This window comes from Cupressus sempervirens, chromosome 6 (assembly GCF_028749045.1).
Source record: "Cupressus sempervirens isolate cs-2001-9-10 chromosome 6, ASM2874904v1, whole genome shotgun sequence".
In the NCBI taxonomy this organism is placed as follows: Eukaryota; Viridiplantae; Streptophyta; class Pinopsida; order Cupressales; family Cupressaceae; genus Cupressus; species Cupressus sempervirens.
In genome coordinates this window covers 247,803,576-247,816,403 of record NC_143123.1, presented here as the reverse complement: position 1 = coordinate 247,816,403, position 12,828 = coordinate 247,803,576, and the positions used below count along the sequence as shown (strand labels likewise).

The following is a 12,828-nucleotide window of genomic DNA, read 5'->3' as shown; positions in this document are numbered from 1 at the left end:
ATATGCTTAATCTAGTTTGCTTTATTTGTTCTTAGATTACATTGCATCTTTTATTTTAGATTAATCTGCGTACTCATTCTTAGCTTAATTTCATTGTCAAATCTTTCGTTCTTAGAGGGTCTGGTTGCCTGCGCCTTGATTTTGAGGATATTAACAGGCAAAATCCCTTTAGATAGAAGGCAACAGGTCTCTTTGCAGGCTAATTTTTGAATGAACAATCCAATGTTCATTCCGAGATGAATCCGCAAATAAGGACCGTGTTGAAGTGTGTGTGTTAGCATAGGCCACATTTTCACATATACACAAAGGTTGGCCCAAGAATATATATACATCAAATCTATATATTTAGCTGAATGTGACTTATGGTTGTTGGCGCATTTGATCCACATAGTTATCATAGGGATAGTGGGAGAAAATTTATAGCTGCTAATCAAGAATTTGAAAGAATCAAAGGCAATTTGAAAATATTAACCAAAAAAGAAAGGTTTTTAAAAAATTAAAACAATTAGATTATAACTCGAACATCTAGAAAAGGAACTATATGTATGAATTAGGAATTAGTAAATCATATCTATTAATTTGTATTCCTAATTTATTATATCTATTAATGTGTATTGCTAATTTATTGCTCGAAGGCGTAGGTTTATTAATACGTTCAGGGCTTTATGTCTCCCTTGCTTTATCATCATTATGTGACACTAGGCTAAATCTTATTTTATATTTATTTAATGTTGTCTTGCTGACATCAGGCGATGATGACAAACAATCTAGTTTCTTCTGGGACCTTCAAATGAGTTTTAATTTTCTATTTATATCGACTAGGTATTCACGGCCTATATTTTCCTGTCCATGCTGAGTCTGTTTCTATTAGGATATGATACTACATACTCAATTCTAAAGTATACAAATTCATAACATGTTAATTGTCTGGCATTAAATTGACATGTGAGGGCAGGATTCTATTTGTTGTTAGGAAACTATTGATCATTAGATTGAAGCCATAGCCTTAGATCTAAGTATAAGGCTTTTAAATAAAAACAATTTTAATAGGGATTCAGACTAATTGACAAAATCTTAAACTAATTAACACTGTTAGGATCAAGTTTTTAATATAGGTGGATATCATGTTAGAATTTAAGTAAAAGCATTCTTAAAATGTACTGCTAATCAGTAATCTTTGACATAATGTTAAAGGAAAGAAACATAGGAATCTCCAGTCAGGAATTTAGGGATATCTAAATTGATATTTTTAATTAATAGTACTAACATTCATTTTGAGTTGCATTACTGATCAACAAGTTAGCTAGGTGTTATCACTCCATCCAGAATTGCAAAAGAAGAGTCAACTATAAAGTATATATAGATTTGTTCAAAGCAGTCACTCTCATCTTAGACACTGAAGAGTTCAAATGATTGTTATAAAGATCATTGGAGCTTGTATAATTCACAGAAGGAACCAGTCATGTATATTGTACTTAACAACAAAAATTGAGAATTGGTAACTGGGGTATGCACCTTTTAATAATGTAATAATAAAAGACTATGGTCCCAGACAAGACTGGAGGTTTTCTTCTCCGTTCTTTCCTACCATTGCCCATTTGAACGAAGATACTTTGTTGTATTTTTATTTTTATTAAAATAATATAATCAAAGGCTTTGGCCATTTACCGATTAAAAAATAAAAAAAATAAAAAAATGTTATTCAATTAAAAATACTAAAAAATATATTTCGTATATTATATAATAGTTCAAGAAATACTATTAAATATTATTATTTTCATGTTTTAATATATTTCTAATATAATATTACCAAAGGACATAATGGAACATATATATTAATAAATATTTATAAATAAACTTTAAATTATAAGTATATTTAATATCATTATAGAAAACTATAATTATCTAATATTTTTATTAATTAAAATATTTTATAACCTATATTAAATTTATTAAATTAAAACTATATTTATATAAAAGCTAAAGGCAAGTACTAAGTCACTATGTGGCACTTGTTAATTTAATTTGAAGACCTTATCAAGACAAGAATTATACTTTCATACTCCAACATATCAAGCTTTATAATGTTCCTTACACCAATGAGTTCTTCCTTATATGAAATGAAATCAAACTACTATTTCTTTGAATATGTGCATAACAATGATATTGACACCTCAAGTTTACACATGACAATAGATTTAAAAGATTTAAAAGATTTTAGACATTCCAAATTTTGAATTCTTAATAATTATATATCTTCTCATTACAAATCTTCAATCTTTTGACATAATATAGAATCAAATATATATCACCTAATACTTTTTATTTCATAATTTTTTTAGTTGACACACTTATCAATCCTTAAACTAAATCCAATTCTAAGCTATATAAAGTTCCCATAAAAATAATAATTAATTAACCTTATAAACATCTATAGATCAGGCAACCTCTTTTAAGTGAAGAAAAACATTAAGCAACTTCCCGGCCAATTTCCTTTTCATGAAAAAGTAGAACGGGGAATCTTGGAGGGGGCCATGCTTTTGGAAATGGAGGCTAAAGCAATCTGTACGTTAAAGCCATCATCTTTCGGTGCAAGCTTTCATTTCTTATTTGTTGAAATAAAGTTGAAATTAAGCCATGATTATAAAGTTGGGGAGCAGTATGAAAATTTTATCCGCTCATTAAGAAGATAGGTTTGTTTTCGATTGAAAAGAGTTACAGAGCTTCTATATTTGATAATCTTTGTTGGCAGGGCAGTGAATTACTTGAAGCTCTGAAAATTGTTGCGAGAAGCTTCGAAGGGTGAACGGTATTTTTTCAAAGCCAATTTTCTAATTATTTTGTTCTAGGAGAAACAAATAAGGTTAAAATTTATAATGGATGAATAATCACCGGGAAATAAATAGAGGTCCTGATTTGGATAAGTTGTTTGGTTCTTTAGGATTATTTGCACTTTCAATTTGATAATTAGATTCTTATAAAATTATTCATAATCTTGTGAACTTTATTATTCAACTTTTAATTTATTTATTTTTGATAAGATGTGGAGAAGAATCAAGTCTATGATATTTCAAGAGATGGAATGTGAGTCTAATTTGGGAAGTAGCAGCGAATCTCCAACTTCTATGAACAAGACAAACACATGTACGTGATTGCAATAATTTTATTATTAGGTTTCTCAAATTGAAAGTGAGTTATTCTTATGTGCATTATTGAGAGTATTGCTATTTTTTAAAAATTATAGAATGGATTAAATGTAGTATCAAGAATCATTTCAACTAATTAGTCAATATATGTGTTAGTATTTTATAGGAAACCTCGTTTTAAGGAGATGTTACCAATAGAATGGATTAAGAGTTAATTATTGTAAAAAGTAATTGTTACCAATTTTTTAAGTTTTTAAAGATCTATATTTTTAAAAAAATAAAAATTGTATTCTAGTAGAATTCTAGTATTGCTAATATAAATAGTTTGATATTTTGAAATTTAGGTAATAGTAAATAGTTTTATTAGAATCTTTATGTTGCTTAGGGAAAACAAAGATTCAATGGGCAAATATTTATATAATAGATTGAATATAATATTAGAGCTAAGTCAAACCGTTCCAAGAACATAATTTTTTTTATAGAATATGGTTTAAAAAATTTATCTTTTATATATAAGAGTTTGTGAAAATACTTTGTTGAAGGAAAGATAAAGCATAACAAAAAGTACATACTCTAAACTTTTAATTTTAGTATATTGATTGATGCAAAACCTAATCCACCGCCATATTTTACTATCTTTTTTATTTGTAAGTTGTACAAATTAATTCCAAACTACTTACCAATATGAGTTATTGTGATCATAAATATAATCCTATAGTAATATATAATGACGTGTGTTTGCATTTCTAACATTTGAAATTAAATTAAAAAATCAAATTCAGACATCTACACTTGTATTTTTCGTTGACATATGATAAAAGATCATATTAAGACATCACTAAATAACATCAAAAAAAAATTTAAATTATCATCGCCTTAATTGTAATTACATTAGAAATGACAATAATCCGCATTAAGAGAAGTCTACATTTTCTTAATAATAACCAATTCCATAACATTTATTAGATATATTTCAACGTGGAATAGGTATGCTTATAGCCCTTGGGACTATTTATGGTACACCTTATTCGCAGAATGCCATGTCTCATCCAGTGTCACACCAAGCATAAGAGACAAGGGACGATAGGGAAATACCTTTGAATGTTATTCACAAGTCCTTTCCATTTTAATACTTTGGAAGGCCTATATTTCCCATTTAAGTTTTTTAGTATTAAGTTTGATTAATAAGAATATAATATATTTAATTAATTTTTATTTTATATAATTTTAAAAGATTAACATTTTATATTATTTATTAATTTAAAAAAGTTAATAATGATTGAAATAAATTTTCATTAGTTTTGAAAATTATATATATTTTTAAAATATATTTTATATAATATAATAACAATTGTAGAATACTTTTTTATAAAACTTTCTTATAACATAAACATTTAAATTATCAAATAACTAACATAAAAGTAACATACTTTTCTAGTAATAGTAGTTATAGCTAAATAACTATCACTAAAATGTTTGTATTACAAAATGTAAATTTTAAATTTCTAATAATTAGTTGATCATGTGGGAAAAAGATGTTAATAAAGTACTACAATCTCTTCCATTTTTTTTCTAATTGTCTATATATGTTGATTTATATCTAATTCAATTGTTTTCCTTCAAAATAAATCATGGCACTAAGATAATTATTTTGTTAAAAATATATAGAAGTGTAAAAAGAATAAAGAGGAGTTAGATGTTAAAGCTAAATAAAAAATGTAAAAATGAATGTAAGCAATTGCAACTTGCATGATGTAAAAGAAAGATATTCAAAGTGATATTATTACTAGTTTCTGCCAAGGCAAAAATATTTATGCATTCATGTCAATCCAAATATGACATTAACACTAACCAATCAAATCCAAGAATTTAAAAAAATATATGAGATTTTAAATGTTTATATCTTTTTTATAATTTTTCAGTATTTTATAAATCATATTTTTCATCCATTCTATTGGTCCATACTATTTTTGGTGGGGGAGAAAATTAATTTTGTTCAACAAAAAATACAAATATTTTTTAACAACTTCATCTTGCATTAATGAATGCATTAATTATAACTTTATCTTTTTCACATTTGTGACAAGTTGATAAGATTTTTTTTTTTCAAATCATTTTATCTTCCATCTCACACAACATGTCTAATCAATATTAATTATCACAATCTATTAAATATTTAATTTAATTTTTTAAATATATTTATTATTAATTTTACATTGATGTTTATTTTTGACTATTTGATATAACTTGTTCCTAAAACTTCATGTAATGCATAAGTTTAAATTATGCTTATATATATATATGTGTGTGTGTGTGTTTTTTTAACATAATTTCAATATGTTATATCTTTGTTTTTGAATTTCTAATTTTTTTTAAACTTTGCTTTTTTAATAAAAGTGTTTAAATTATTACTATTATTTTACTTTTATAAAAATAAATTAAACAATATTATTTTGTAATTATATTTTATAATAGTGTTTGTAATATGTATAATTGATAAGTGTTACAATTTTTAAATTATAGTATTTTTTATTATTAATATTTTTTATTTAAACAATTTATCATTTAGTTTAAATACATTTAAAACTTATATATATTTTTTAATATTAAATTAATAATTATATTTTATATCAAAAAACATACTAAAGAAATAACCACAAAATAGAAATAATTCAATTCTAAAAGATATTTAAATTATTATTAGATTTTTATAAACTATGTATTAAAATTAAATAGTAACATTTTATTTCTTATTTATTACATCATATTTATTCATCAACATCAAATTTATATGTATTACATTTATTTATTATTTATAAATGTACATATTAAATTATATAGATATTATTTCATAATTAAAAATTACTTAATTTTATTAAAATTTTGGAAATACAAAGCATTAAATAGTAAACCTTCTCTAATTGTGTAAAATTAAATAATTAGTTTTACTCATAAAATATTTTTATATTTCAATAAATTTCATTTTTTCTTATAGAAATGTGAGTTTTAATATAAAAATTAAATTCTTAGTTTTATTAATTAAAATATAATATATTTTAATTCTTTATTATAACCATGATTTTATTTTGACTATTTGTTTTATTAAGAAAATTAATTATATTTAATTATCTCTCACACACACAACTATTTTGACTTAGAGTTTTTATAGTGATATCAGAGTGGTTTCCGACCAGTCAGCAAGAATTGGGCCTGGAAATTTCAGAGGCATATTTCTGTCATTTTGCACCTTGAGATATGGATGGTGATCGAAGGTTTGTGCTAGGTATGTACTACACTCGGCGGGATTAGAATGTACCTTCCAGAGAGGTAGAACCAGAGATTCAATTTGGTTCAGTGGGAAGCCCGGGTGGTTCTGGTGGCTTTGGGCAATGTGCTACAGATGCTCAGGTTGATAGAGATCCTTTGCAGGCATTTAGGAATATTGCAACAAGACAACAACAGATGACAAGTGTTCTCCAACAATTGTCTAATACTCTGCAGCAATTAGCTTTGCCTCGAGATCGGGTTAGAGAGAGATCAAGATGTTTTTGTTGGATTCCATAGGTCACGTGTGGATATGGGGCCCAGGGCTAGTGACAGGAACAGGATTGAGGATCATGTCAGGATGGATGACAGGGTGGATAGGATAGGCTATACTGGTGCTCAGGAAAAGGCCACAAAGACCCACTTTCCTGAGACCCGGATTAGATGCAGTTAGCACTACATTTGGTGCTGCTTTATTTGTTGATGTACTGACTCATTTTCATGAGTGGGATGCTCTTCCTCAGGCATTAAAGGATAACTTGAACTTTGATAGATATTTGACACAGAAACGTGAGCATTCTAGGGGTAGGCCTGCTACTGATAGATAGTGACCCAGGTATACTGAGCTCCAACAAGTAGCTAGTAAGATGACATTGGCTTATTTTGATGGGACTGGTAGAGTGACTACTAGAGCTTGGGTCCACGAGCTTGACACCTACCTTGCTTTGCGTCTTATGACTGAAGAGGACACAATTAGGTTTGTTGTTCTACACCTTGATGGAGTTGCCCATGATTGGTGGTATCATGGTTTAGTATCTCTTTATCGTGATTAGATCATATCATATTAGGAGTTTGTTGATAGACTAATAGAATGCTTTGACAAGAAAGATCTTGAGGTATATTTTAGGGAGTTGGCTCAGTTACAAAAGACAATTGGGTTAGAGGCACTCATCAATGAGTTTCAACAGTTGTTAGTAATGTTGTATGATATATCTAAGCGAAGGAGGGTTATGCTCAAGGTGGGTTAAGTCGTTAGATCCCCCTTCATTGTAGGAGGCAATGAAAAAGACCCATAACTTAGAGGCTTCTACACCTCGAGGTAAGTTTTCCCCAAAGCTTGCTACATCTCCCTATGATAGGGCACCACTTCGGAGGGAGGAGAAGATTGAGGGGAAGCATCCTGCTGCAGCACCTTTGGATCGAGAAACCATTGATGATTTGAGGAGGAAGTTGTGCTTCTATTGCAGGGGTCCTTATGATGTTGATCATGATTGTCCTATGAAACCTATGGGTAAAAATAGGATGATGGAGTGGTTCTATGATGATGACGGTGTTACCAATTTAACATACCTCCTATATTGCTATGTTATGCTTGCCTTTATAATGAGCTAGGAGTTTTAAGTTACTAAGCATACATATTACAAAATGAAATGGATGTAGAAAGTAAAGTACAAAAATCAATAAACAAGAAAAATTGATCATTTTTATTTGAGATACAAGTACTAAAACAATACATTTTATTGAGATATTCAAAACTGTTTTGATAAGGTACAAAGTGTTCAAATTTTAAATAGTACTTAATATAATGCATTCAGATACCACACAAACATTCTCAGCCCCTAACATAATATCTGGAAAAACACACTGTATAAACAGAAAAGTACTGATAAGATAAAGGGAAAGGCCTCCATTGCCTGAATGGAAGGATCATTGTTTTGAATGTCGAAGGTCTGAGCCCACATCTCCATCTGGGAATAGACCTGCAAAAATGAAAAAAAGAGGAGGGTCAGTTCATATGAACTGAGCAATGGAAACTATTCCAATTATCTTTACACTACTTAGTATTCCTACAATATGGTTATTTAGATAACTACATTGAAAGATGTGAAGACAAGAGAGCTATTTGAAAGCAAAAAACAGATTTTATGCTAATAAGTTTTTTTTTGCAGATAAAGGTATGAAGATTGAGGTTGTTGAAGGATCTTGCATAAATTACATGCATGAAGCCTTTTGACTAAATCATGTAGAGGCCAAGACTAAAGGACTGGGGAGACTATTGAGGGGGCATACGTAAATTGCAAGTATGAGACCTTCTAGTTGAATCATAGTAGAAGATTGAAGACACGAAGAGATTGTCAAAGGGACATACATATGTTACAGGTATGAAACCTTTTAGTTGAATCATGGAGGGATTGGAAGTCTAAAAGTATACAATCAGGGATAAAATTTTCAAGCATGTACAACAGAGAAGATAACATTCAGAAATAACAAAATAAGCAAAATAGGCAGCAAGCTACAACATAAATAGAAAGATGTTTGCGGTCATTCAAAATCAGATATTTAGTATATGAGCATACATGTGAATGAGATACAATATAGGGGAATAAATTGCATATTTCATGGTAACAACAAGAATATTTTCAATACGATATTTGGAAGTAAAATATATCAAAGGAACTTCAAGGGGAGAAAAGAGGATTCTTACTATAGTATCATCCCATGTGCTAATGACAGATCTGATAAAAGATAAAATCAAATTAATTGCAATTACTCAAGGACAGGGACGCTGCTATCATGTTTATTGAAGACAAAATACAACCCTTATGAATTTCATGACAATAGTAATCATGAAATGGAGAAAAATGCCAGAAAATCATGTCATTAACAACAAAAGAAATGAAGAATCTAGGGTGAAATTTGTTGTTTCAGACTTATTTGGGATTGCGTTAATATTCTTGCTTAGGGATGGTTCAAATGTCTTTCTCTTGAGGAAATTGTTAGAGCCAGCTGTATTGTCTCTGATAACTGTAAATCACTTCATAAAAAGAGTATCATTATTTTTTTCTGACAGTAAGGGTGCAATCAGCTGCATCAGGGTAGATCAGTCATTCTGGGAGCACATATTAAGAGGTTTTAGCATTATTTATTTTTCCAAAGGCCGTGCACAAATAGAGATTTCTAGCATAGAGTAACCACGATATAACAACAGACTATGAAAGTAAATTTAGAATAAGCAAGTATTTTAAGCAACCATGTCCAATATAACAACAAGATATTCATGCTATGAAAAGTATTCCACTACAACAGGGAAGAGAATCAACAACAAATAATTTATATCACAGTCATCACAGCTTGCTGAGAATGGAAGATGTGGAAGGAGCTTACTGCAGCTACTCTTAAACATTAACAGCAGATTCATGGTATTCAAACAGCAAAACCACGGGAGGCAAAAGAATGGCAACAATACCAATCACAGCAAGCATAAAGCAAAAATCCCATGAAATTGCAGAGAAATTCATATAATGAAGATAGGAACTCACAGTATCATAGCTCGTGTGAAATTCGTGAAAATGAAGATGAAGTTACAACATGGAGAAAGAAATTTACCATAGCTCATACCATTAACAGAGGAACATGAAATGGAGTCATGATAGTAACACCCAACAGTTCACACCATCACCAACAAATGAACCACGAAATAATCAGCATTTAAAAATGGAATTTTCAAGGCATAAACCAGAAACATGGAGAAAATAACCTTCATAGCCTCCAATAAAAACTGCAAGAAGAAGAAAGAAGTTACGACATTAGCCACGGACTGAACAATGCCAAACGTCTAGCCATGACAAGAAGTAGAGAAAAAACCTCAACAAATATGGCGTCCAAGATTCATGGCTTCCGAACCCAATAGCTCATGGTGTCCAAACCTCAACAAATCCACAAGGAGAAAGCTCACAGTAGCCCCAAGAAATCCCAACTGTCACCAAATCAAACACAAAATGTGGAAGAAGCTCACAGCCAAAGCAAGGAAGATTCATGGCATCCCAATGTGATGAAGCAAGAAGACAACAACAAAAAATCCATAAAGGGAAAGCTCTCATGGTGGCTAGGGTTTTTAACCCTTCTTTCTCCTTATTTGCGTGAATATGCAAATGAATAAAACCAAATAAGGACTTCCCCTTTTTGCCTTTGATCATATTGAACCACATTACATAATATTTTGGGTCCATGGTAAAGCTTTTGGTGTTAAAACTATAAAATATTTTATAAATTTTATACATATTAAATGAAGATGTCTATTTATATCATTTAATATATATAAAATTTATAAAATGCTTTATTGTATTCCCCTTTTCCCATATTTATCAATATCAATATGTTTAAAAAATTAGTAAAATAAATAATATTGAATATTAAACACATTAATATTGATAAATATAATATAAGAAGAATATTTGTATAAATATTGTAAAGTTAATATATCAAATGACTATAATAATAAAAGTGTTGTTATTATTAATTATTATAAAAGGGGGAAAGAACAAATTGAAGTAATAGAAAGCTGAGAGTCTATTTTAAGATTTGAACTGATATTCAGTTAAGTCTTTCATATAGAGACAAAGAGTTCTATTTTTAGCAGAGATGGACTGTTTGAGTTAACTAAACATTAGAGGCAAAGGCAGTTTTCCAGTTAGCAATTAGTTCGACAGGTGGTTGAGAGTAGTTTTCAGGGGCTTCTTCATTATTTGTATCAATATTGACTTATTTTTTCTAGGCATGATCTTGAAATCCAAATTAGGGTTATGAGCTCTTTTTATTGTACATTCACCTCATTATGAGAATCTTCTTTCAGATTCAAATTTTTGCACATTGCAAATTTTGAATTGATTGTAAGAGCAATTTGTAGCAGAGGTTTTTCAGCATTGGTTATAGAGATTCAACAGTTCCTTCTCATTGATTCTCGTGCAATATTGTGGATTCTTTACTTTTATGTTGTATTCGTCCTTCATTTAAGATATATTCCTTATTGTAGGTTTGAATCTTGATATGCATGCTTATAGGTCTTTGTTTGTGTTTGCAGAAAATTGGTAAAGCCTAGGTTTTCTTTTCAAAGTAGAAGATTTTGGGTTCTTGCATAGAATCACTTTTGCAGTTGCGTTTCTCTAAGAATTGTGAATCATTTATATCTTGCATAATTCGTGTTGATTTGATTGAAGTTACATTCAAAATCATCGGTGTATCACCTCATTTAGAGTAGTATTCATTATTTGTCATTCACTTCTTATCCCTTATCCTACATATAATTTAGGTTTTAGGTGATTACTATTTAGAAATCGACCTAGCTTCCAGAGATTCATCTCTCATTTTAGGACAACCCACCACCTGAGAGAGTTACCATGTTTCAACAGGATGGCTAGATTCTGCATCTTGCTATAGGCGCAATCTTGATTGACAACAGACGGCAGTGCTGATTTTTAGGAATAGTATGGGGATTATGAGCCGGATCAGCATAGGAGTAATGATGTTGATCATGAGGTGGATGACTCCCACCTCAAGGTATCTTACTTATCTAGTATGAGGAAGGAGGGAGCTTTCAGGATGCGTGGGCTTATTGCTGGACAGAGTAAACTTGCTTTATTTGATACTGGAGCTACTCATAATTTTATTGATGCACATTTGGTTACTAGGAGAGGTATGCAGATTGAGGATTTTGAGGGCTTGCGGGTATAGGTAGCTGATGGTTACACTTTAAAGTGTAACAAGATGATTACATATCTTCCTATGAAACTTAATACATATACTTTCTCTGCTTATTTTTATGTGGTAGACATGGGGGGTATAGATATAGTCCTTGGTATGGCTTGGTTACACACACTTAAGGATATTTACTTAAGTATGGAGAAGATGGAGATGAGATTTATTAAAGATGGACAGCACCAGGTTCTTAAAGAAATTCGTAATGATGAGCTGAAGCGGATCTCCCTTGGGCGCATGCAACATTTGGTTCGACATGAGGATATTATTGATTGGGTAGTGGAGTGCAGGATTATGCCTACTCAAAATAATGTTGAAGAGACAAAATATCATCCGGATATCCAGCAGTTGAGAATTAAACACTTTAAAAGTGTTTAATGATTTACCCCCTAGTTGGCCACCGGATCATGGGATTGAGCATATGATTGAGTTGGAGGAAGGTACTAAGCCTATTATGATTACTCCCTATTGCCATCTGAAGAGGCTCAAAGATGAGATTGAAAAGACCATATAGGAACTGCTTGATCAGGGACATATTAGGCCAAGTAAGTCCCCATTTGCTTCCTCTGTTGTTTTGGTAAAGAAGGATGGCACCCTCCGGATGTGCATTGATTACCAGATGTTGAACAAAAAAACTGTTAAAAACCAGTATCCCATTCCATGGATTGATGAGCTCATTGATGAATTACATGGAGAAAAGTTTTTTTCGAAGATTGATTTGAGGTCCGACTATCATCAGATCTGGGTTAGAGAACAGGATATTGAGGAGATAGCCTTTAGGTGCCTCTATGGGCATTTTGAGTTTTTAGTCATGCCTTTTGGTCTTACTAATGCCACTGCCACCTTTCAATCTACTATGAACAGGGTGTTCCACAGTTAGCTC

The 12,828-nt window shown here is 30.3% G+C and overlaps 1 protein-coding gene across 13 annotated transcripts in view; it reads left to right on the top strand.

The window, feature by feature from the left end:
• Window positions 1-2,610: 2,610 nt before the first annotated feature.
• LOC149552171 (putative RNA-dependent RNA polymerase 5) overlaps window positions 2,611-12,828 on the top strand; it is a 282,261-nt gene continuing 272,043 nt past the window's right edge. For 5 of the 13 annotated variants that reach the window (XM_089787663.1, XM_089787659.1, XM_089787664.1 and 2 more), the window contains exons 1-2: window positions 2,625-2,809; window positions 3,042-3,144. Coding sequence is in view for 8 of the 13 variants with exons in the window: in XM_089787659.1 (XP_089643785.1) it covers window positions 3,042-3,144 (103 nt within the window). In the remaining 5 variants the exon portion in view is untranslated. Of the gene's footprint in view, window positions 2,810-3,041; window positions 3,145-12,828 lie in introns of those variants that run through there. The other 8 variants (XM_089787660.1, XM_089787657.1, XM_089787656.1 and 5 more) reach the window with 6 other exon arrangements.